The sequence below is a fragment of the Rana temporaria genome, chromosome 7 (genome assembly GCF_905171775.1).
Source record: "Rana temporaria chromosome 7, aRanTem1.1, whole genome shotgun sequence".
In the NCBI taxonomy this organism is placed as follows: Eukaryota; Metazoa; Chordata; class Amphibia; order Anura; family Ranidae; genus Rana; species Rana temporaria.
Genome location: NC_053495.1, coordinates 168,700,647 through 168,727,560, shown reverse-complemented (window position 1 = coordinate 168,727,560; position 26,914 = coordinate 168,700,647). Strand labels below are relative to the sequence as shown.

Below are 26,914 nucleotides of genomic sequence, written 5' to 3'. Positions count from 1 at the left end.
ATAAACAAATTGTCATGTAACTTATGTCTCTGTTATGGTCAGGGGCAGGGCCGGTGCAAGGATCTTTGACACCCTAGGCGACCTATCTGACACCCCCCTTATCTGACCCCCCTTACCTGACACAATGACCCCCCTCACCTGACACACTGACCCCCCCTCACCTGACATACACTGACCCCCCTTCACCTGACACATACACTGACCCCCCTTACCTGACACATACACTGACCCCCCTTACCCGACACACTGACCCCCCTTACCCGACACACTGACCCCCCCTTACCTGACACACTGACCACCCCCCCTTACCTGACACACTGACCACCCCCCCTTACCTGACACACTGACCCCCCCCTTACCTGACACACTGACCCCCCCTTACCCGACACACTGACCCCCCTTACCTGACACACTGACCCCCCTTACCTGACACATACACTGACCCCCCTTACCTGACACATACACTGACCCCCCTTACCTGACACATACACTGACCCCCCTTATCTGACACACTGACCCCCCCCTTACCTGACACACTGACCCCCCCCCTTACCTGACACACTGACCCCCCCCCCTTACCTGACACACTGACCCCCCCCTTACCCGACACACTGACCCCCCCCTTACCTGACACACTGACCCCCCCCCTTACCTGACACACTGAAACCCCTTACCTGACACACTGACCCCCCCCTTACCTGACACACTGACCCCCCCCTTACCTGACACACTGACCCCCCTTCACCTGACACACTGACCCCCCTTACCTGACACATACACTGACCCCCCTTACCTGACACATACACTGTGACTGGCCCACCTGACTCTCACACACACCACACAGACAGCACCCCCACTCGGCACTCCACAGACAGTGTAATGTAGTTCGGAAGGGATCCGTCCTCCTCCTACCTCGGCTGTTTGTGGCTTCATCGTCATCGACCATCATCCAGTCTCTGCTCAGGGGCCAAGCTAGCGCCATCCTCCCGCTCCACAGTGTCCCCGCCGAGACCAGGCCAGCGCCATCCTCCCGCTCCACGGAGGTCAAGCTGCTCCTCTCAATGCTCCGGGCTCCCATCTCCATTGAGCCCCGCCCCTCCGCTGCACACACAGACACACAGCGCTGCACCAGAGGGACAGGCTAGAGCAAAGGAGTCCCGGAGCAGCGCTGTGTGACCTGTCTAGAAGATGTAACAGTGCAGCGGGGCGCTCAGCGGGACACATGAGGGATTAGTGGTGGCGGCGCACAACGAGCGCTCAGAAGAGGAGAGCCAAGCTCACACAGAACAGGGGCTGTGGTTGCGCCCTAGGTGGTAGTGCGCTCCAAGCGGCTGCTTACTTCGCCTAGTGGTAGCGCCGGCCCTGGTCAGGGGTCAGACTTGGAGGCCAGTCGCTATAGCTGTAGAGGCTCCCACCAACCAAGCAGAAGAAGTATACAAGCAGGTCACCCCAGGTGGATGACACTAGCTCATCTGAGCCCTAAGCACTAACCAGTATTCACCAGATCTCCTGATGGTGGATATGGGTTTTGCCGTGTGTTAATACAGGTCGTAGTCCTCAGGATCACCCCACCACGAGGTGTGCAAGTCAGAGTCCAGTAGCAGATGGGGATCAAGCAGAAGCGTAGTCAGTGAAACAAGCCAAAAGCTGGTAACAAATGGTTGCAGGTTGGGATCAAGCCATAGCGTGGTTGAGGAACAAGCCACATGACATAACAAGAGGTAGAAGACATATGGACAGCATCAGGACAAGAGAAATATGGATAGCGAGCACAGTATTCTGGCAAACAGGGAATGCAAAGACATGACTTAAATAGAAATTTGATGGGAGGAGCACAGGGTTCGAGGAACAAGAGACAGGACAAGGCTGTCTAAAGAATCAGGTGGGGATATGTCAAGCATCTCAGGTGGCTCAGCAAGAAGATAAACTGTAGACACAGTAGAGGTTGCAGGTTCAGATCCAGGTCTCCCTTTAATTTGTAAAGTCCTTAGCAAGCTGTTGGTGCTATATAAATCCTGAATAATAATAAACCTTCACTGCACTCATCTGCAGCTATGTTGCACCTGCAGCAAAAATATCCAGTACTTCCAGGTATGGGGGGGGGGAAGCATCTAATTCATCCCAAGATAGAGCACTCAGGCTTAGCGACCAATCACCAGGCACAAAAAATGACCCTCTAGTAAAAAAGGACAACATTATTAACCTTGAGCAAGCTCGGACCATAATCCGACACAGAGCTTACACAGTGACCAACTTCCCTGCTGATGCAGTGGCAGGGGAGAGTGGGGAAGGCGATATTAGTAGGTCCAGGGTGAGATTTAATCACTTGAAGCCCAGGCCAATTATGACACTTCGCTCCTAGGCAATGCTTTAATTTTTTTTACTGGTTACATGTTTTGATTTACAGAGGAGCTAGAATTATTGGTCTCGCTCCAACATTCGCGGTCCGTGACGGATTCTACATCGGTTGCTGCAAACGTGAGCAGTTTCTCTGGTTAGGAGGAGGGTGGAATCGGCACTCTATTTTGGTTTAAATAATGTGAGCTTTATATTTACCCTCTGCTACAAAGGGGGAGACTATTTGTACAGGTAGAAAAAAGTGGGTAATATTTACTGTTTGTTGGCTCGTTGGCCTTTCTCTTTGTAAAGCCGGGTAGGGGGGCCTTTGTTACCCTGCCTAGCTGGAATCCAACGCTCTTTTTTAATAAAAATTTGCCATGTAAACTGCTTGTGTGCCACTATCCTAGCCGTCTTTATAATAGATACGTACTCTTTTCAGATGTTTTGCATTATGTGGATATGTGATACATGTCTCTTCTCTGTTGGCACAATAAAACTTTTTCCGATTTAAAAAAAAACATTTGCAGTGACACCTCACATGTGGGGTTTGAACATCATTTTCATATTTGGGCGGGACTTACGTATGCGTTCGCTTCTGCGTGCGAGCACACGGGGACAGGGGCACTTAAAAAATAAAGAAAAATATTGTTATTTTAATAAATGTTTTTTATTTAGACACTTAAAAAAAAAATTTTAGCACTTTTTTCCTATTACAAGTAATGTAAACATCCCTTGTAATAGGAATATGACATGACAGGACCTCTTTACAGTGAGATATGGGGTCAATAAGACCCCACATCTCACCACTAGGCTCGGAAGCCTAAAAAAAAAAAAAAATGATCACTGCTTCACAGTCGAAGCGGCGCCGTTTTTTTTGAATGCAGAGGCCGGGCGTGACATCATAACATCGCGCCCAGCCTCCGACGATCATAGAGACTCTGGCGACAATCTGGTCCGCTGGAAATCTCCGATCAGCATCCAGGGCCGGCGGATCCGTTCTCAGACTCACTGATCGCAGCAGTGAGTCGGGAGAAGCACCGGAGGGTCGTGGGAGCGATCCCCTTTCGCTGCCCGTAAGAACGATCAAGCGGCGGAACAGCTGCTACGATCATTTTTATGATGCAGGGAATCGCCGGCTGAAAACGACAATATCTGAAGGATGCCCGTAGCTGCACCCATCATTCAGATATACCACCACAAAGCCCAAAATGTCATGTTTCTTTAAATACACCATCGCTGCCTATACTCGCCCTTCCCTGTGCAACCCTACCACCCGCTTCACCCGTGGTAGAGAAAAAGTATAAGCTATGAAAACACTAGTCTGCTTCCGCTCTAACCTATACTCAGGGCCGATCCGCCCTATAGGCTCACTATGCAAGGCGCTTAGGGCCCCGCAAAGGACCCCCCAAATTACTAGAGGCTCCGCCTGGTGAGAAATCATTTTCGCCCCCTCACCGCGCTTCTCAACTCGCTGGCTGCATGGGAGAAGAGGTAAGAAGTCAGCACCCCCCGCTTCCCAATTTAATGTAAGATGTCATTTCCGACAGCAGAACACCCCCTCCCCCCGCTTCTCAACTTTCTTTAATGTGACATGTCACTTTCGTCAGCGCCCCCCGCTTCTCATTTTTAATGTGTGTGCCATGTCATTTTGCTTAGGGCCCCAGGGAGGTCAGGATCGGCACCGCCTATACTGAAGGCCTTGATGGTGGCCTTGCCCTATTTATCTCTAAAAACAAAAATTTAGCACAGGCTGAGTTTACCCCTTTCCTCCCACAACACTACTCTGACTATGGTGCAATTCCTTCAATCCATTCTTTGACAAATGCTCCCAATTACTTTGTCACAGGAATACGAAAATATCTGCTCTATGCCCCGTCAGACAAGCCTAACAAAAGCTCCAATGAAGCAAAACTTCAAAAGTTAACATTTAATTATCAATATTAAAATAATAACAGGGTGTCACATGAAAGGATTGTCTGCAATGGGAGCGGGTATTAATGGACGGTGGCTATGAAGCTTTACACAAAGAGCTTTATTACAGCCATCATAAACATAATTATATAGATTAAATGAACAATCTGCCTTATCGCCAATCAGGAATATTACAGAAACCAGGATATTCCACACTGCAATCACTGTTAAAACACCTACAATCCATCCCACACGGACAGCAGGGTTGTCAGGACCACACAACTGTCAGTGGAGTGGGCAAACTAGGACATGAAAGACCAAAAAAAATAACTTCTCTTATTTGGTCCCAGTTGGTCTGTTAAATATACAATTGAAAGTGATCCATTATATCTGTTTGATAAGGTGAAGAAAAACTGCAAATTCTGTCAGAAATCCAGTAAACTTCAACGTTTCAGGCACCATTTACACCTCAGCGTTTTGTAGCTTGAAATTCGAATGCACCAAAGCGTTTTTGGTGCATTTTTATTCCCATAGAAATGAATGGACACATGCCATTTGCACGTTTTTCTGCTCAATATAACATTTTTTTTTACATTAAATAACAATAATATATGAATAAATACATGTAAAATAACTACACAAATAACTAAACATCATCATAATTAAAATAAATAAATACATAAAAAATAATAATGCCCAACCTTTAAAAAAAAAAAACACATACTATTAATACATAAAAACCCCCAAAAAAAAAAAAATTTTTTTTTATAAATGACTAGAATACATTAAATGTTTTATTGTTAAGGGTTAGGGTAGTCGTAGCAACACTACCAAAAAAATGAATAAATAACCCTAACCCCAACTCCTAACGTCAACTCTAACCCCTTACCCTAAGGGGGAAAAAAACAAATGAATAGTAATAAAAAAAAGAAAAAAAAGAAATACAAGATAATGGAAAAGCTAAAAGAGCTGAAATACCTAGCAACAAATGATGCAACAGATGATAGTTTTCTCTATTAGCTAATAAAAAACCGCCAAAGCTCAAAAACATTGTACAAAAATGCGCCCAAATAGCTTTAATATAAACACGTTTAAAAAAATAAAAATAAAAATGAAGGAAAAACACAAGAAGACAGTACGCTCAGGTGTGAATGCAGCCTCCGTGTTATCTGCCTATGCAAACATTAAAATGCAGACTGCCCTAGGTCATGCACATATCCGATACCCAGCCTTTATGTTTTAAAGAAATGCAATCCAAAGAAGGAAATGGGCAGATCAGCGAGTCGGACTAGGGAGGAAAAAGATAAATCATGTTAGAAGTACTCCAGCCAGGAAGCGAGACAGGTTCGATCTGCCTTGCTGCAGCTTCTAATGCATATTGTGAGAAGCCTATTTACGTCGGCAGAATGGCACAGACGGGCATATGGGCGTACAGGTACGTCCCCTTTAAAATGCTGCCGTGTGCTGGCGCGTTAGCGACCCTGCCGCAATCTCCGTGAGCCCGACCATGGGTCCCGCAGACTCGATCGCCGCGGGGATACCCGCGATCGTCTCACGGAGAGATAGAGCTGGGAGATGCTAATGTAAACAAGCATCTCCCCCCGCTCTGTCTAGTGACAATGACACTGATCTCCAAGCAGAGATCAGTGTCATGTCACACACAGCCCATCCCCCCTACAGTAAGAATCACTCACCAGGTCACACTTAACCCCTACAGTGCCACCTAGTGGTTAACCCCTTCACTCACAGTGTAATTTTTACAGTAATCGGTGCATTTTTATAGCACTGTTCGCTGTAAAAATTACAATGGTCCCAAAATGGTGTCAAAAGTGTCCGATGTGTCCGCCCAAAATGTCGCCATCATGATAAAAATCGCTGATTGCCGCCATTACTAGTAAAAAAAAAAAAAAATGAATAAAAATGCCATAAAACTATCCCCTATTTTGTAGACGCTATGATTTTTGCGCAAACCAATCAATAAACGCTAATTGCGTGTTTTTCTTTACCATAAATATGTAGAAGAATACGTATCGGCCTAAAGTGAGGACAAATATTTTCTTATATTTTTGGGGATAATTATTATAGCAAAAAGTAAAAAATATAGAATTTTTTTCAAAATTGTCGCTCTATTTTTGTTTATAGTGCAAAAAATAAAAAAACGCAGAGGTGATCAACTACCACCAAAAGAAAGCTCTATTTGTGGGGGAAGGAAAAAAAAAAAAAAACACACGTCAATTTTGTCTGGGAGCCACGTCGCACAACCGCGCAATAGTCAGTTAAATCGACGCAGTGCCGAATCGCAAAAAAATAGATTTTTAATACAGCTTACCTGTAAAATCTTTTTCTTGGAGTACATCACGGGACACAGAGCGGCATTCATTACTATATGGGTTATATGGAGTACCTTCAGGTGTAGACACTGGCAATCTCAAACAGGAAATGCCCCTCCCTATATAACCCCCTCCCATAGGAGGAGTACCTCAGTTTTGTAGCAAGCAGTATGCCTCCCAAAATGGTCCTCAAAAAAGAGGGGTGGGAGCTCTGTGTCCCGTGATGTACTCCAAGAAAAAGATTTTACAGGTAAGCTGTATTAAAAATCTCTTTTTCTTTATCGTACATCACGGGACACAGAGCGGCATTCATTACTATATGGGATGTCCCAAAGCAATGCTTACAATGAGGGGAGGGAGAACATCTCCAAGACAAAAGGATTTAATTTAGAGATATACTCAAATCATAATAAATCCAACTTAGTTGAGAAAAATAATTTTTAAATTTTAAATTTAACTCAAAAAAGAGGAGCCCCCGGAATCCGAGGGTCTCAAACTGCAGCCTGCAGCACTGCCTGCCCGAAGGCAGTATCAGTATTCCTTCTTACGTCCAACTTGTAGAATTTTGTAAACGTGTGGACAGAAGACCAGGTTGCCGCCTTGCAAACTTGAGCCATAGAGATCTGGTGGTGTGCTGCCCAGGAGGCGCCCATGGCTCTAGTAGAATGAGCCTTTAATGATACTGGAGGAGGCAACCCTTTCAAGCCGTAGGCCTGAGTGATTAATTGCTTAATCCACCTAGAAATGGTGGACTTTGCAGCTGCCTGCCCCTTCTTGGGCCCATCCGGTAGAATGAACAGCACATCTGTTTTCCGGATCTTCTTTGTAGCTTTAAGATAGGCCTTCATGGCCCTGACAATATCCAAGGTATGCAGCAACCCTTCCTTTCTGGAAGTAGGTTTAGGGAAGAAGGATGGTAATACCAAATCCTGGTTCAAATGAAAACTGGATATGACCTTCGGTAGGAAGGAAGGATGAGGGCGGAGAACGACCCTGTCCTTATGAAAAACAAGATATGGTTCCTTACAGGATAAGGCCGCCAGCTCCGAAACTCTTCTTGCGGAAACTATGGCAACCAAAAATAATAACTTCCTTGTCAGTAGAACCAAAGGAATATCAGCCAACGGCTCAAACGGTTGTTTCTGTAAACTTGACAGAACAAGATTTAAATCCCACGGACAAAGCGGGGATTTAACTGGAGGTCTAATACGTAAGACCCCTTGAAGGAAGGTCTTAACCAGCGAGTGGGTGGCCAGCGGCCGCTGAAACCACACTGACAGAGCAGAAATCTGTCCTTTGATTGTGCTTAATGCCAATCCTTTATCCACTCCTAGCTGGAGAAAACTTAATACTCTATCGATGGTAAATTTGCGAGAAAGCCATCGCTTGGACTCACACCAGCCTACATAGGCCTTCCAGACCCTGTAATAAATCACCCTAGAGACCGGTTTCCTGGCTCTGATTAGGGTAGAGATTACTTTCTGAGACAGACCTCTACCCCTGAGAATCAGGGATTCAGCTTCCAGGCCGTCAAATTTAGATGCCGTAAGGCAGGGTGGAGGATCGGACCTTGCGATAGCAGGTCTGGCCGTAGAGGAAGAGTCCAAGGGTCTCCCACTACCATCCTTAAGATTAGTGAGTACCATGCCCTTCTGGGCCATGCTGGAGCTACCAGGATGACTGGTATGTGCTCCACCCGGATCCTGCGCAGCAGGCGGGGTAGTAACTGGAGCGGGGGAAACGCATAAAGAAGTTTGAACTGATGCCAAGGGCAAACCAACGCATCGGTTCCGCAGGCCATCGGATCCCTTGAGCGGGATATGAACCTGTCTAGTTTCTTGTTGAGTCTCGATGCCATGATATCCACGTCCGGCACTCCCCATCTTTGGCAGAGTGCTTGAAAGACTTGTGGATGCAGAGACCATTCCCCCGGCCATAGAGTCTGGCGGCTTAAGAAGTCCGCCTGAAAGTTGTCCACTCCTGGAATGAATATTGCCGATATGCAGGGCACATGAGCCTCTGCCCATAGGAGAATCAAGCTCACCTCTCTCTGAGCGGCTTGACTCCTGGTTCCCCCTTGGTGATTTATGTATGCCACGGCCGTGGCATTGTCTGATTGAATTCTCAGCGGGAACCCCTGCAATTTTGACGTCCAAGCCCTGAGGGCTAGTCGAGCAGCTCTGAGCTCCAAGATGTTGATGGGCAACTGCTTCTCTGGCTTTGCCCAAGTACCTTGGCGAGTGCAACCATCCAAAATTGCTCCCCAGCCCGTCAGGCTGGCGTCTGTGGTCACTATCTTCCAAGCCACTGGGCTGAAAGACTTCCCTTTCAGTAGATTCTGAGGGTCTAACCACCAACACAGACTTTGTCGGACTCTTGATGAGAGCGGCAACGGGATATCCAAGGCCTGTGGCCTTCTGCTCCATGCTGACAGGATGGCTGCCTGTAGGATGCGAGTGTGGCTCTGGGCGTATGGTACCGCCTCGAATGTGGCCACCATCTTGCCTAGTAACCTCATACATAGGCGAATAGTCGGTTCTTTCTTGCTTAGAACCAGTAGGATTAATTCCTTGATGGCTTTTACCTTCCTCAGAGGTAGGAACACTCCTTGTTGTTCTGTGTCTAATCTCATGCCGAGATATTCCAACTGCCTTGTGGGCTGGAAAGCTGACTTTTCTCGATTTAGGACCCAGCCGAACCTCTCGAGGTATTGGACCGTGAGGGCCACTGCTCGCTCCAAGCCGGGAGACGAGTGGTCTATGACTAGGAGGTCGTCCAGGTATGCTAGGATCGTGACCCCTTGGATCCTTAGCTTGGCTAGGATCGGAGCTAGGACCTTCGTGAACACCCGGGGGGCCGTAGCCAACCCGAAGGGAAGCGCCACGAATTGGAAGTGACGCGAAGCCACCATGAAGCGTAGATATCTTTGATGTGGCTGATAAATTGGAACATGAAGGTAGGCATCCTTTATGTCTATGGACGCCATGAAGTCGTCCTTCTGGAGTGTGGCAGCTGCTGACCGCACGGATTCCATCCGAAATGAGCGGATCTTTAGATATGCATTTACCATCTTTAGGTCCAAAATTGGCCTGACATCTCCATTGGGGATGATGAATAGGTTGGAGTAGAAACCCAGCCCCTGTTCCAGGCTGGCCGGAATCCGAGGCGGATCGTTTGGAATCCTCGACTCCTGGAAATGAGGAGGAGGAAACCTTAGGAAATCGAATTTGTAGCCTGTGGCCACGGAAGACCGTACCCACTCGTCGGGAATGCTGGCTTCCCAAATCTCTGAAAAGAGTCGCAGCCTTCCCCCCACCTTCGTGGGTGGGGGCGCCCCTTCATAAGGTTGGCTTGGGGGCTGGTTTTGCTGGTTTGCGAAACCACTGCCTTTTGCCTCTAACAGCCTGTCCTTGTGATTTGCTGTTGAAGCCGAAGTTTGCTTTTGCAGGAGGCCGTCGATACTGCTTGGCATTAGAGGGCCCCTGCCCAGGGGAATACTGTCGTTTAAACGCAGGCCCCTGAACCTTCTTCTTAGTTGGCAAGAGAGTACTCTTGCCGTTTGAAATGGTCTGAATGTATTTATCTAGGTCTTCTCCGAAGAGTCGTCCTCCATGGAAGGGGAACCCTACCAGGAGCTTCTTGCATGGGGGCTCAGCCTCCCAGCTTTTTAACCATAAGAGTCTTCTCATATGGATAAGGGATAACGATAAACGTGACGCTTGCTGGATAGAATCCTTGATTGCGTCTACCGTAAAACATATGGCCTTAGGGACATCCGAAAATTCTTCTGCCTGCTGGGCAGGAATAAGTTTAAGCATCTGCTTAAATTGATCCGATAATGCTTGAGCGACCCCAATCGCAGCCACAGCTGGCTGTACTACTGCCCCTGCAGTAGTGAAGGAGTTCTTAAGTAGTGCTTCCAAGCGCTTATCAACTGGATCCTTGAACACCTGTATGTTTTCTACAGGGCATGTTAACGATTTGTTAACACATGAGATGGCTGCGTCCACTGCAGGAGTAGCCCATCTTTTGGAAAATTTTTCTTCCATAGGATATAGGACAGAGAACTTCTTAGGTGGTAAGAAGATCTTATCTGGCTTGTTCCAATCTTGGAACAAAACTCCCTCTAATAGAGGATGGATCGGAAACACAGCATTGCTTTGAGGCGCCCTCAGTGAACCCAAAGCTGAAACCGTCGATACCTGGAGATCTGGTACTGGCAAGTTGAATGCCCTATGGACCAAGTCCGACAATCCTTGAATCCACCAGCTCTCCCTCAGGGAGACTGCCCCAGACTCCTCTGTATCCGGATCTTCGATCCCTGAACCTACTTGGTCCTTGTCCAAGAGGTCGTCCAATTCCCCTGAGGAAAGGACCTCCTCTTCTGAGGGTCCGCGCTCGGGCGACGGAGATCTATTCCGCTTACTGCCCCGCATAGCTGCGGCTATCATTTTACCCATGCTTTTCTGCATCTCTTTTAAAGAGGTGAGTAATACCTCCTCCGTGACCATCTTAGGGTTGGACTGACCCGCGTCAGCTCCAGCCCCAGATCCCGATGGCCCCAAGGCTCCCTGTGGGGAAAGCAGCGGCATAGCATTGTCCGAGACCTCAGACTCTCTGGGGGAATCCCCACCTCTTGTACCCTTGTTTTTTGATGCCATGGTACAATACCGAGGTACACCTGCTACTTATTGGTACCTGGGACTTATAAATAGTTAAATGCCCAAACACCTGTTTGGGGGATAAAAAATGCTTCCTCTCCCCTAGATGACACTTCTCTTTTTTTTTTTTTTTTTTTCAAAAAAAAATCTTTTTTTTTTTTTTTTTTTTTTTTCAAATCTAGGAAAGAAAAAACATTCTGTCCCCCTGAGTAGTATTGCAAGAAAAACTATGAGATGGAAAAGAAACAGCCTATTCCTAGGCTTGAAAACAGTCTTTCTGAAGACTGCAATATTCTTTCTGGCCACTGTGTGTCCTCGGCGCCCCGTGCTTGCCGTTCTGGTCTTTCCTCCTCAGTTCCAAAGTATTGAATGAGCTATATGGAACAAACAAGGAAGGGCCGCCCCTTCCTTAAGCCACTGACCCGCCCTTCCCCCCCAGCAATCTCAAACAGGAAATGCCCCTCCCGACAGGGGGGGGGTGGGGTTGGGAGGAAGGGACCTCTCTGCTCCAGCAAACTGCAGCCATGAGGAGGTCAGCGTTTTGCCTGCTTTGCAGGCCGTGAGGAGGAAGACTGAATGGAGCATCGCCTGGAGGCTTGCAGGTAAGCACAGCTCTCTGACACACACATATATTTTTATATAACACAGGCCCCACTCAATGCTTTTCCAACACTACAAGGGAGGTCACATCTTATGGGGAATAATACATATAGAGCCATCCTATCTTTATGATATGTGACTAGTTTGCCAGATGCAGTGCATAACTTTAGGCATGTCCCCTGTGACCCCCCAGAAAAAACCTGCTAAGAACCAAGTTCCGCAAGTTTTCCCCTCACTTACCTGCTCCATGCCGCAGGACTTTGCCAAGCAAGAGGCCCAATCTTCCCCCATCTCGGTGGGGATGTCTAGACCTTCAGGCCCTGGGTTCCTATGAAGGATCCACTGTCCTGGGCCCATATAGCACTCTGGCAACAGAAACATTAGGCACCCAAAGGTTTCTAAGTTCTGGGCCCAGGGTCCAGCTCTCTAAAAAGAAAAGCATTATGGGCTATACCCCAAGGGTTTGGGGTCCGGTTACTGACCACTTTAGCGCTGAGGCTTTTTTGGACAGAACCGGTTAGCTCACCTAATCCCAAGGATGTGGAGGCAAGCTAAACCATGACTAACACCTAAGACACTGGCGGAAAAACTGAGGTACTCCTCCTATGGGAGGGGGTTATATAGGGAGGGGCATTTCCTGTTTGAGATTGCCAGTGTCTACACCTGAAGGTACTCCATATAACCCATATAGTAATGAATGCCGCTCTGTGTCCCGTGATGTACGATAAAGAAAGTGGCTCGGTCTTTGACCAGCGAAATGGTCTGTGGCTGAAGTGGTTAAAGTGGTTGTAAACCTTTATATATTCCCAGTGAAGTAACTGGCCTTAGGTGATGCACAGAGATTAAACAAATCCTCCTGTGCCTATTTATCTGCAGTCTTCTCTTCTCTACATCCACTCAAACCCCAATATATATTAAAGGGGTTGTAAAGGTACAATTTTTTTTTCCTAAATAGCTTCCTTTACCTTAGTGCAGTTCTCCTTCACGTACCTCATCCTTTCATTTTTCTTTTAAATGTCCTTATTTCTTCTGAGAAATCCTCACTTCCTGTTCTTCTGTCTGTAACTCCACACAGTAATGCAAGGCTTTCTTCCTGGTGTGGAGTGTCGTGCTTGCCCCCTCCCTTGGACTACAGGAGAGTCAGGACACCCACTAACACACAGCTCCTTTCTCTGTCTGCAACATAGAGAGCTTCCTGACTTTCCTGTAGTCCAAGGGAGGGGGCGAGCACGACACTCCACACCAGGGAGAAAGCCTTGCATTACTGTGGTGAGTTACAGACAGAAGAACAGGAAGTGAGGATTTCTCAGAAGAAATAAGGACATTTAAAAGCAAAATGGAAGGATGAGGTAAGTGAGGGAGGACTGCACTAAGGTAAAGGAAGCTATTTAGGGGAAAAAAAATTGTACCTTTACAACCCCTTTAAAGTGGTTCTCCACCCTAAAGTGAAGTCCCGCTGATCGGGATTTGCACCCACTTCCGGCCCAGCATTCACGGGCAAAAGACAGGCATTGCGTCACATCCCGTCGCCCCCCCGTTGTGTGCTGGGAACACTCGGCTCCCAGCACACAGCGGGAGGCAATCGGCGGGCACGGCGCGACTCGCGCATGCGCCGTAGGGAACCGGGCAGTGAAGCCGCAGCGCTTCACTTCCTGGTTCCCTCAGCGTGGATGGAGGGGGGAGCAGCAGAGAGACGAGCAATCGCTCGTGCTCTGCTGCGGACGGCGCTGGACTCCAGGACAGGCAAGTGTCCTTATATTAAAAGTCAGCAGCTGCAGTATTTGTAGCTGCTGGCTTTTAATATTTTTTTGAGGTGGAACATCCGCTTTAAGCTTTTCTGAGCCAAGTGGGTGAAGCGCTAAAGTTATACTCTGCAGAGCTCAGTGAGGAGAGTTCTGAGAGCTGATTGGATGGAAGGGACACCCCCTACCCACCACACAGGAACAGAGGCTGTCAATCAGCTGGAGGTCCCTCCCCTGTCACAATTTTTCTCTTGGTGTCAGGGAAACTTGTCAGAAGCGATCCAAGCAGACAGAGAAGCAAAGCAGCAGACAGAAATAACAATCAGTGCTCTTATATGAATCAATTATACACTATAGAGGGGTATGCCTTGTTCATATTTCATGTCTGAGGTTTACAACCACTTTAAAGCAATTTGATTTCTCCAATGAAACGCATGAAAAGTAAAAACACATGGCAGCGACACTCTCCTTACCTCTCCACCACCAGCTCCTTGTTTGACATCTGCTGGACTGTGATGACCACTTTCTTCTCTGTTCCCTGTCTGAGTTTGAAGAACAGCTTATCTCGATCTTTGGGTACAGGACTAAAGAAAGCAAGAAAAAAAAAAAAAAACATTATTAAAACAACTAATTTTAAACATTCAGGGGCATATTCTTAAAGATCTGAGGCGGCGGAACGTATGTCCTTTACGTTACGCCGCCGCAAGTTTAAGTGGCAAGTGCCTGATTCCCAAACCACTTACCTGTAAACTTGCGGCGGCGTCGCGTAAAGTCCACCCGCGCAAGCCCTCCTAATTCAAATGATCCTGGTAGGGGGCGTGGATCATTTAAATTAGGCGCGCTCCCGCGCCGATCGTAATGCGCATGCTCCGTCGGGTAAATTACCCGACGTGCATTGCGCTAAATGACGTCTCACGGACGTCATTTGTTTTGACTGTAACGTAAATGGCGTCCAGCGCCATTCACGGACGACTTACGCAAACGACGTTAAATTTTCAAATTTCGACACGGGATCGACTGCCATACTTAACATTGAGTACGCCACCTAGGGGGCATGTTTATCTTTACGCGGCGTATCGCTTACAGAAACGACGTTAAAACACTACGGCGGGCAAGCGTACGTTAGAGAATTGGCGTGACTAGTCATTTGCATATTCTACGCTGACCGCCACCTAGCGGTCAGCGTAAATATTGCAGCCTAAGATACAACGGTGCAGGCCGTCGTATCTTAGGCATGTTTAAGTGTATCTCAGTTTGAGAATACGCTTAAACATAGGATCGGACTTACGTCGGCGTATCTGCTGATACGCTGGAGTAAATTATTTGAGAATATGGCCCACAGTACCTACAGTTCTATCGAAGCAAAGAAACTACCAAGGTGTTCCTAGCATGTTTGGAGGAGATATTTCATTTAAAACTATTTTAACTTAAGAGCCGGTTTACACAGGTGCGACTCAGCCGCCTGACAAGTCGCATCCCAATCTGTTCAATGGAACCGTTCTAAGAGCGACACAAGTCGCTCCGACTTAGAAAAAGGTTCCTGTACGACTTTGGGGGTGACTTGCATTGACTTCAATACAGAAGTCATTTTGCAAATCGCCTCTGAAGTCGTCTTGAGATCGCCTTGCTGAGTCGCCCCCAAAGTCGTGCCGCCCCTGTGTGACTCGGGTCTAAGGGTTGGAAATGTTATGACTAAGCGCTACAAAGCGTTAAACATTAGCAGTCTCCTTTCTCTTGCTGCACGGTGGATGTCATTTTAAACAGATTAAAATAAAGTTGGTATTTACCAGAGTGCGGCCATCCATACAGATTTATGTCCAGATTCATATAGACCGGCTTAATGTTGAGGCGGCGTAGCGCATCGCATATATGCTACGTCGCCGTAAGTCAGAGAGGCAAGTGCTGTATTCACAAAGCACTTGCCTCCTAAGTTACTGCGGCGTATCGTAAAAGGGCCGGCCTAAGTGCGCCTAATTCAAATGTGGAACAGGGGGGCGTGTTTTATGTTAATGACTGGTGACCCGACGTGATTGACGTTTTTTACGAACGGCGCTTATCGGATAGAATGCCTCAAGATACGTCGAACACTGCCTACATGTGATGTAACTTACGCACAGCCCTATTCGTGTATGACTTAAGCAAACAACGTAAAAAGATAGGCCTGTTCCGACGTCCATACCTTGCATGTGCTGCGCCACCTAGGGAGCAGCTTTATCTTTAGGCCGGCGTATCTCTTACGTAAACGGCGTAACTAATTGCGGGGTCCCCCCTTACAGTTGGGGTCTAGGATGATGGTTATGCTTGCACACCTCCCCCCTCCTCCCCAATCCCATCCTCTCTCTCCCCTCCCTTCTTCTCACATTCTTATTTTCTCTCAATTTCTTTATTAGGACATTCATTTTATCTATGTTTGTGAAACAAATGTCCGATGGTTACCTAACATCATTGTAGGCCAGGGCTCAAAATTTCAAGTCCTGAGCTACTAGCCAGGCCTCAAGAGTTACTCGCCACCAGTTACCCCACCTATTTCATACACTGCCCTGCACCTAATTTCACCCGTAAACACGCCCTTGTAGATTATCTCATGGAATGACAATGTTTTATGCAGAATCAAGTTACAAAATTAAATATTACCAAGAACAACTTTAACAAAATGGGACAGGGCACTGGGGGCAGACCAGAGGGACAGGGCACTGGGGGCAGACCAGAGGGACAGGGCACTGGGGGCAGACCAGAGGGACAGGGCACTGGGGGCAGACCAGAGGGACAGGGCACTGGGGGCAGACCAGAGGGACAGGGCACTAGAACTGGGTCTCTTCCCCATTCTCTTGCTGTCTCCTCTGCAACTCCCATCCATCCTCTCTCTCTCCCATTCATCTCATCATCAGGAGCCTGTGTGTGCGGCTCCACGCTTGCATGTCCCCACTTCCCCCTTTTATTCAGGCTGGCAGAGAGGAGCTGCAGCACGGCGGGAGGGAGTACAATCCAGCGCTGAGATCCACACAACTGCACAGCCATTGACACCATAGCACAGCGCACACTGACAGCGCACAGCACACATTGAGACCAGTCTGTTCACAGAGCTCAGGCTAAACTTACATAGAGCACAAGGAGAAGAAAACTGCACAAACTAGAAGGCTGCCGTTCTCATGTCAGGGCAACTTTCAGTGGGCGCTGCACCGGAGTGGTAATTTTTGCAATCCTCCACCTCACTCATTACTTTCTGCTCTCCAGCTACATTGGTCGGGGGAGGGGGCAGGCTCAGAGAGGTCATACTGTTGGGTCCCATGGCTTAATGAGAATTGTAAGGAGAGCACCTGTGTACTGCTCTGCCTGTGCGCGGCTCACCAGACTACTTTTCCCGAGCATGCACCTTTCCTCTTCGGCCGCCAATCTCATCGGGACTCTAAGTGTAGGCACAGATTGGAGGGAGATTGGTCATGCAGCCCTGTCATCACTCGCCCCCAGCTTAAATCCACTCGCCAAATGCTAGTAGGCGAGTGGAAATTTTGAGGGCTGTTGTAGGCTATGTGTCTATATTTTCCTATTCAAAAATGTTGTATGTGTTTATTGTGCATATGATTCAGACTTTTGTTATCCATGTGTTTTAATTTTCTACCAACAAAACCTGGATTGTGAAAAAAATAACTAATTGCGACGGGCGCACGTACGTTCCTGAATCGGTGTATCTAGTCATTTGCATATTCTACGCCAAACTCAACGAAACCGCCACCTAGCGGCCAGCGTAAACATGCACCCTAAGACACGACGGCGTAGGAGACTTACGCCGCTCGTATCTTAGCCCAATTTAAGCGTATCTGGTTTCCAGAATACGCTAAAATTTACGACGGTGTATATTCAGAGTTACTATGGCGTATCTACTGATACGCCGGCGTAACGGTCTATGAATCTGGCTATTAGACATGAATTCCAGAGTTTTTTTTTTTTGGCATAGATTGATCCAGCCTGGACCAAAGTATACATATTCCATACCTGCCCCTACTATAGTGATCCTCACCGTCTTCTAGGTCCTGTGTCTGCCATGCTGCATAGTAACCACAGTGGGTCGCTCACTTGACAGGGGAGCCATTCCAAGAATGCCTTGCATTTTTCTCAGTGAATGCAAAATGTTCTCTGATTGGATGAGGTGGAGAGGCAGCAAAAACACGGTAAAAAAAAAAACAGCAAAAATCGTGGCAAAATCGCGGTAAATTCATGAAAACGCTATTCTCAGGTGTGAATGGGGCCTTAGAGTTTGCAATGCCATGTGCCTTTCTACCCTGAGATTTCAGGAGGGACAATTGAAAGTACACCAAAGATGTGACAAAACCTGTCTCATTTGTTGAGTCACTGCGCCTTTAAGAAGAGGCTTGTGTACAAGAAGTGGGCCCTGGCAGATGTCTGGATTCTCGCTGGTACGCTGTTTTCTATTAATTTCAGAAAGAGGCACAATGTGCTTTTATAATCCTCTTTGTAAAGAGCTCATTCTCACATTCCCACATTGAAGTGCAATTTGACAGCGAAGCGCAGAAACAAGGAAACATGCTGCAATGTGAATACAGCTGCTTATCCTTAATACACAAATAAGTGGCAAATAAAAGATCCTTTCTGAATAATTTATTTTTAAAGCCATTCACAACATTTTTATGCGAGAGCAGAAACTGCAATTTTCCACCCGGGCCGGTGAATGCTGAGATGACAGCCATTGTAATCTGCCATTGTGACATTAGCATGTCGATTAAGGCACAGCTTCGGCAAGCCAGATAGAAAAAGATTGCGCCGTCTCACTGACAGAATGGCTTTTCCAGCTCAGTTTCAGAAGCAGAAAAGTACCCAGTAATGATAAAGTATAACAACAAAGTCAGACATTACAGTCATTACACAGCACTCTTCAGGAAACACAGTGAATAAGAAGAGACATTCATACATTGAATTACTCAATACAGTGAGCTGGAATTTAAAGCCATCTCCATTAACAGCTCATTCTATTACGCAGACTAAAAGGAGAAGTACTGCTAAAGCTTGTTTGGCTGTACTTCTATGGATCACAGGAGTGCCGTCCGTTTTGCACTCCTGTGACCTGTTTTCAGCAGACAGCGAGCTTAAGTCCGCTGTCGGCTGACGTTGCAGAGCCGCTGTCGGATGACGTTGCAGAGCCGCTGTCGGATGACGTTGCAGAGCCGCTGTCGGCTGACGTTGCAGAGCCGCTGTCGGCTCAGATCGGGTGTCCGATGTAAAATCCCAGAAATCAAGACGTCACGTCCGGTTTACTCGGCTGCCAATGGTGCAGATTTGAAAAAAAATGACAGTATTCAGAATCAAAGTTTTTGGCGATCTCAAGACTTTTAAGTGCAAAAGGAGGGATTTGTGGTCTTTTAGACCCCCGATCCCTCCATAAAGAGTACCTGTCACTGCCTATTACTGTCACAAGGGATGTTAACATTTTTTATTTTTTTTCAGGTACTTGTATAGCGCAGTCAATTTATGCAGCGCGTTACATATACATTGTACATTCACATCAGTCCCCACCCTCAATGAGCTTACAATCTAAGGACCCTAATTAACATTCATACATACGCAGGACAATTTAGACAGGATCCAATTAACCCAACAGCATGTCTTTGGAGTGTGGGAGGTACCCGGAGGAAACCCACTCAGGCACAGGGAGAACATGCAAACTCCAGGCAGGTAGTGTCGTAATTGGGATTTGAACCAGCGACCCTTTTTTGCTGCTAGGTGAAAGTGCGAACCACTACACCACTGTGGCAGCAATAAAAGTGATCAGATTTTTTTATTTTATAAGGGACAATGTAAAAAATAAATAAATGTTTTATTTATTTTTTAAAAGCGGCTGCATATGTAAACAGTGTTCAAATCACACATGTGAGAGAGAAAGAAAGGAGATTCAGTCACTTCTTTAAAGCCTAAAGTTTGAACGTCAGCACATAACTTACGTCAAGGTTCTATTCACACCAGATGCGGTGGGACTGCGTTGGGCAGCTATTTCAATGCAGTCCCACCATATGGCAAGGCAAAATGCCTGGTCTCCTTAAAGCGGTAGTTCACCCCCCCCCCCCCCCCGACACATTTTACCATCGAGACAGGCATTGTAGCGCGAGCTACAGTATGCCTGTCCCGATTTTTTTAACCCCGTACTCACCTTGTAGTCGTCCATCGTAGATTTCGGCTCCCGCGGGGAATGGGCGTGCCTATGGAGAGGGAGGATGATTGACGGCCGGCCCTGGCACGTCACTCTCTCCGAAGACAGCCGGAGTAGGTCTCGGCTCTTCACGGCGCCTGCGCACAGGCTAAGCGCACGCGTCATGAAGACCAAGCCTATTTCGGCTATTTCCGGAGAAACGTGACGCGCCAGAGCCGGCCGTCAATCATCCTCCGTCTCCATAGGCACGCCCATTCCCCGGTATCTTCGATGGACGACTACAAGGTGAGTATGGGGCTAAAAAAAACGGGACAGGCATACTGTAGCTCGCGCTACAATGCCTGATTTTAAGGTAAAAGAAAAAAAAAAATGTTTTTTTCCCGTCGATAGGGTGAACCCCCGCTTTAACAGCCCGGTTCACATCACTAGGTTGCGGTGGTGTGTTGGCGGTGTGTGCAGTGGTAAGGTAATCCACATCTAGCGAACGTCAATTGAACTTTATGAAACAGAGCCCTGATATTTCAGTTAGGGCCCTTTCACACGGGGCAGATCAGTAATGATCCGCCTCCGTGTATCCGTAAGCTCAGCGGGGATCGCTCCGTATATCCCTGCTGAGCCGTCGGATGACAGGGCGGTCTCCGCACACTGTGCAGGGACCGCCCTGTCTTTTCTCTGCTCTCCCCTATGGGAGAGCAGAGCAGACGGAAGAAAGAATAGGACATTCTTCCGTCTGCAAAATCGGATCTTTGCGGAGGCGAGTGATTACGGGTGTCAGCGGATGTTTTTTCGCTAACACCTGCAATCTCATAGGGACCAATGTATGTCCCTTTTTCATCTGCAAACGGATGGATGAAAAAGTGGACATACGGTCCGTACGTCTGAAAGGGGCCTTAAGGAAAAAAAAAAAGTGCAATGCGCCAAGATCACCACATCAGCACTGCAATCATGAGCACTGCGCAACAACTGTTGCATTGTAATGTGAACATAACCTTAGTATCGACGCGTCCGTGTGCTGAAATTTCTCCTAATCCAAGAAGAATCATCACAAGGGACACATCCTACTAAATGGAAGTTGGGTCCCTTGTGCCGATTTCTATGTTTGTAATTTAGGTTAAACTTGGTCTTTAACAGTTATAGGTTTTGGGTCAAACTTTACCACCAGGGTCACAATTAGGGTTGTCCCAATACCACTTTTTTAAGACCGAGTACCGATACTTTTTTTCCAAGTACTCGCCGATACGAATACTAATACTTTTTTTTTTAATCTCATGTGACAGCGGCACATGTGTCAGTATTTTTTTTTTTTTTTTTTTTTTTTATTTATAATGCTTTCTTTTTTTTTAGGGGGGGGGGGGGGGGCACCGTGTCAGTGGAGGGAGAGAGAAACGCGTGGGGACACGGAGGGAGACTGCAGAAAAACGGAGGGGGGCTGGAGGAGGACACGGGACAGTCAGCGGTGATCGTGTGTGGGGGAGTTGCAAGCACCGATCACCGCTGATTTTAAAGCAGCTGAAAGTTGGGGGGGGGGGGGGGGGGGGAGAAGCGTATTAATTACATTTACATCTATACAGCGGTGATCGGTGCTTGTAACTAACCCATGCACTGATCACCGCTGACAGTACAAGTATCGGGTGAAGCATGGGGAGCATTTGCCCGAGTACAAGTACTTGGGCAAATGCTTGGTATCGGTATCGGGACAACCCTAGTCACAATATATATATATGCAGTGGTTTGCCTGGAGTTCAGCTTTAAATGATATCCAGCTTATACGTTAACATGAAAGAGTTGTTATTGAAGCAGAATGTTACCTGAAATTGCCTTTGCCATCATCTTCCTTCACCTCTAGAGACACCATGAAGGTGAACACATCACTGTCTGGGGTGGGGAGCGTGGAATCCTTTACGTCTGATGTCTGTTTACATGACCGCTTGAAAGCTGTGTAAAAGCTGTATAATATTCTGCTCACCTAGAGAGACCAGAAGAGAACATAATTTATCATCCAGAAAAAGTCCAGTGGTAGCAAACTCTTGGGGGGGATATGTTTCCATCTGCAAAGCAATATCATAATATGCTAGTATGCACTGCATACTAGCACATTATTAATAATCTGCCTTGAAACAAAGCGCTCCAGCAGCATGCTGTCACCACTGCTGAGTCTTGCACGTTCACTCGGTCTTCCTTCCGGATTCCCAGGCTGCGGCTGTGGCTGCGGCTGCTTGAATGGCCGAGCCACGTGGAAGTCTCGGCCACGGCACACAGCTCTGAAAGAACAGCACTAGTATGCTGTTCCTGCAGAGCTGATGCGCCAGTGATGTCACCGGCTACTGATCGTTAGGATATCTCCTAAACTGAGCACATTAAGGAGATATTCATTTTACCTGCAGGTAAGCTTTAATATAAGCTCAAAATCATCATATAACTGGTGTGGCGGTCATCAGGGATACTGACAGGTGAAAATATGTAAAACATTTATTTTTTTTCCTTTTTAACCACTTGTGTATGCAAGGCAGGCTTGAGAGGAATCACGACAAATCACATTGAGAAAAACGTTGTTTTTTTCATGATATGAATAAAGGTTTGTGTGTATGCGGCATTAGAACCGGCAGAGGACAGATGCAACATCTGACCGATGCGGCATCCACCTATAATCCGAGGCTTTTTTTGGATAGAGTGGAGAGAACATCTCAAGTTTTTATTGCTGTGTGCTCCCATTAGAGCGATCCCCCCTCCTTTTCCGCTATCAACAAGAGTAAAACTGAAAAAAAAAAAAATTATAATAAATAATAACAAATTTTGGGTTGTTATAGAGCAGTAATAGAGGGGAATCTTCCAAAAGGGGACACTAGAACTAGTAAACTAAGGATTCCCTCACTTTGGAGGGATTTCCTCTCACTTCCTGTTTCGACTATGGGACAGGACGTGAAGAGAAAACTCCCCAATAGCATACAAAAATGGTAAAAAAATAATAAAAAGAGAGAAGAAAAACCTGACTAAGGTTATAAATCCCTTCTATCCAAAATTGTAAAAGGTTTTGCCTTTGTATTTACTATAATCTACTCTTCCTTCCCTTTTAAAAGGAAGCAGCTGACACTGTGCAGCTGTTAGTTGCCCAGCTGTCTTCACTGAATTGTTTGTCCCAGAAACAATTAGGAACCAATGAGAGTGGTCACTGATCATCAGATAATTAAAGGGGTTGTAAAGGTTTGTTTTTTATATTTTCTAAATAGGTTCCTTTAAAGCGGAGTTCCACCCAAAAGTGGAACTTCCGCTTAATCCACTGCTTGCCCCCTTACATGCCACATTTGGCATGTAATTTTCTTGGGGGAAGGGGGGGGGGGGCCTTCAGTAGTAGTGGGACTTCCTGTCCCACTTCCTCCTTCCGCCCAGGTACCACTAAGGCGATACGTCATATCGCCTTTTAGTGGCCCCTCCCTGTAGGCGATCACCTGGGACACGCGACAGGTCCCAGGCGATTGCCTGTCCACTCAGGGAGCGCTGCGCCATTCGCGCATGCGCAGTGAGTGCCCGGCCGTGAAGCCGAAAGCCGTCACGACCGGGTGCCACAGTTGCAATGGAGGCGCTGGAGGTGAAGGCGAGGGGCGGAACGAAGCTCCCGGCGGCACGTCGCTGGACCATGGAACAGGTAAGTATGTTTATTAAAAGCCAGCAGCTACACTTTTTGTAGCTGCCGACTTTAAATAAACATTAAAAAAAAGTCTGGAACTCCCCTTTGTAAATTAAGCCTCAAGCCTGCATTTGATCACTGCCCTGTCTGACTTAAAGGTGTTGTAAAGGTTCGATTTTTATTTTCTAAATAGGTTCCTTTAAGCTAGTGCATTGTTCGTTCACTTACCTTTTCCTTCAATTTCCCTTCTAAATGTTTTTTTTTTCTTTGTCTGAATTTCTCACTTCCTGTTTCTCCTCAGTAAGCTGTTCTGGCTGACTAACCCCCAGCCAGATGATGGGGGCAAGCTTACTGAGGAGAAACAGGAAGTGAGAAATTCAGACAAAGAAACAAAACATGGGAAAACTAGCTCTGGTGACCCCCGAGTGGCATTAAGAGATTTTAGGGCCAAAATAACCAATCGATTATGAAAATAGTTGTCAACTATTTTCATAATGGATTAATCGGCCAGCCAATTAGTTGACCTGCATACAGAATGCATTATTTGTTTACATATCAGGAAATACAGTGCAGCACACATACAGCTCAGTACACCATCCATAAATGTCAGACACAGTGCAGCACAGATACAGATTAGTACACCATACATAGATGTCAATAAGTGCCTGAGAACATGAGGGATCAAGAGAATATGAAAGGAGCAATGTCTAATGGGACAGGTAGTCCTGGGCATGAAATGAGTGGTTCTAATGTCAGAAGTTTTTTTTATTTTTTTTTAACCTTGCTATAGGGGCACTCTATACTATACTTTGGATAGAAGGGGGGGAGGTTTTGGGACATTAAATACAGGGATGGAGGCCTGTGGTAGTTCTATCATATGCCTCATGTAAAGTCCCAACCTTATCCCCCCTTTTTTTACACTATCCAGGGATGGAGATGCGTTTCAGGAGTGGAATAAAGTGCCTCCATAGATCTACCACCGACCGTTAATTATGCATTGTCATTTTTTGACTAGCTGACCCAGTTAGATGTGGTCCGCCTTTAGTTTGATGGCGTTTTGGTTTGGTAGGCATGTTTGGTTCCACTCTTGCATTTCTTTTGTTTTTTCAGTGCTCTTTTTTGCTAGACCAGCTATAGGTAGGGGCATGGTCAGGTGACTACCTGCCCCTTATCTATTGATTAGCACTCCTGTGCTCCTATTGAGGAGACTCTAAAATTCATAGTTAGGACTGTAGTACACGGAGTGCCTTGACGGGGCCTGCAGCTTACACAGGTCTTTGCAAATACATGCAAATAAACCTCTGTTTTTTTTACACTATACTATACTTTGTACCTTGCTATTGGGGTGCTCTGAAGCCAGAAGCGTCAGTGGGGGACCCCAGAAGAGGAGAATCAGGGCTGCTCTGTGCAAAACTATTTCACAGAGCAGGTAAGTATAACATGTTTGTCGTTTTAAAAAAAAAAAAAAATCACTGTGCAGGGAAGATCAGCTTCTGAACCCAGAGAATGGAGGATGATAGACTGGAGGCAATATAAGGCATTACAATTACATTTTAAGTAAACTTTTACCAGTATTGTGCATTATATTTAAATTGATCAGATCCATGAAAAAAAATAAAAATGAAGATCTCAGCTTTTTAGTACTACTGTAAAGCGGGGGTTCCGCGGGATTTCTTTGTTTTTTTTTTATATGTGCATCTGCCGCTCGGTATATCATTAATAGTTTACTCACGTGCACGATTTTACTAGCCCTACGCCTTGTCATTCTGCACTAAAAAGTAATTTATAAAATTCTTTCCTGAGCAGGTCCATCTTGCTTGCGGCCACTGTGAAGCCCACAAGCAAATCCTTCCGGGATGCGGCGAATGCTGATATCCCAGCATTCACCGCTCTATCCCGCGCATGTGCAGTGTCGACGGCGAGCAGCACCGTCAACACTACACAGTTGCCATCACAACGGCCGGCGTCCTGAAAAGGACATGCCCCCGTGTGACGACATACGCTAGAGTGCCTGTGGTGGGCTAGAGCATCGTCTCCTGGGCAGCGTCAGCTGGGCTCCCAGGAATGCCTGGGGCGATCGCAGACAAAGCGACACGCCCACTCCCGCGGGAGCTAAACCAGGAAGTGCCTGGTTTAGCTCAGAGAAACAAGGTATGGTTTTGCCTAATTGTTTTAAACATTTATGGGCTCATGCAATAGTCAAGTGCAAGAAGGCAAAGTTTTAAGAAGAAAGCACAGTTTGGGGCAAGTTCTGCAAATTCTAAAAGGATGGGAAAGATTACTGCATTTTGCACTTTTAGCTTTACTAAACAAACATACTGTATATGATTTTGAGAATAAGGTACCCTAATCTGGTTTAGAGCTGACAGAAATTAGAACTGAAAAAAACATTTGAGTGCTCAGCAATTTCTCCAAAATAGGACTGCAAATAGACTTGTTACTGGTTACTAAAACATATTAGAATTATTGAATATAAGCAGCAGATAGGCCACTTGGTCTAGGTGGTTAACCAAGTTTTTATCTATTTAGTATCAAGAGGATTTCCTCTTGCGTGACTTCCTCATTCAAGGCTTGCATTAATATTCTTAGCTAATTTTGTTTAGGAAGAGTCAAATTCATTAAATCTGATCACTAGGGTGTGCGCCATAAAGTTACTGATAATAAGTGCTGTGGATATTTGCAGGATTTGAAATATCGTCCACTGAGGGACACGGGAAGTCTTCAACCTTTGTGTTATAGCACTGCCAACAGGACAACTCACAAGGCATTAGAACATACACTGCTCCTACCAGAGAATCCTTGAAACTGGATACAAACCGCTCGTGTTTGTTGCGGAACCTGGAGGCCAGGAGTTTCAATTCTGGCATCCCTTTCAATGGACACAGGTTCTGACACACCTCTGGGTGCAGAAACCACTATTCTAGGCCCAGATGCTGCCAACTGTGGACTGCTAACTGCCTACACTGGGAATGAGTAAATACTTGGGACTGATTAGTCTGATTTTTTCCCTGAGGAAGGGAAAACTGGCACAGAGCAGCCCCAGAAACTCCAAACAATTATTTGGAACCAGCGGCAGTTTGAGGGTTCAGTATCCATCACAACCTCTGCAATATCTTAACAGTCAGACACATTGCCCTCCAGAGCCCTAGCCAATTGTTCCCTCAACAGGAGGGCATACAAATATCCAAAAATGAATAAAACCCTGAGAACACAACAGGGCCAATAATGGAGCCAGTACCTTGATGAACATTCGAGGTGCAGAACACTGACCGAATGGAAAGGGCATGAACTAGTAGTGCAGAACCCCACAGCAAAATGCACACATTTCCAAATTGTCCTGCCGCAGGAGCTTGCGCTATGACACCTTCGTCCAGAAATCCAGAGCGTGCCCAATTGAAATTGACAGGAGATGCAGGGAGGGTTTGAGGTAAGAAACCGAGGAGAGGGCAGGGAAAAAACTCAGGCTTGTAACCATGGGATGATACCTCTTGCACTCAAGCATTATGAATCCGCAAAAGGTCAGATGACTCCCCATTCTGGAAAGT

General features: G+C 46.6%; 1 protein-coding gene across 3 annotated transcripts in view; it reads right to left on the bottom strand.

The window, feature by feature from the left end:
* Nucleotides 1-26,914, bottom strand: part of RABGAP1L (RAB GTPase activating protein 1 like) — a 471,992-nt gene that overhangs the window by 385,541 nt on the left and 59,537 nt on the right. For all 3 annotated transcript variants that reach the window (XM_040360398.1, XM_040360397.1, XM_040360396.1), the window contains exons 6-7: nt 21,553-21,710; nt 14,058-14,168 (exon numbers count right to left, since the gene is read on the bottom strand). In XM_040360398.1, the coding sequence (XP_040216332.1) occupies nt 14,058-14,168; nt 21,553-21,710 (269 nt within the window). The remainder of the gene's footprint in view (nt 1-14,057; nt 14,169-21,552; nt 21,711-26,914) is intronic.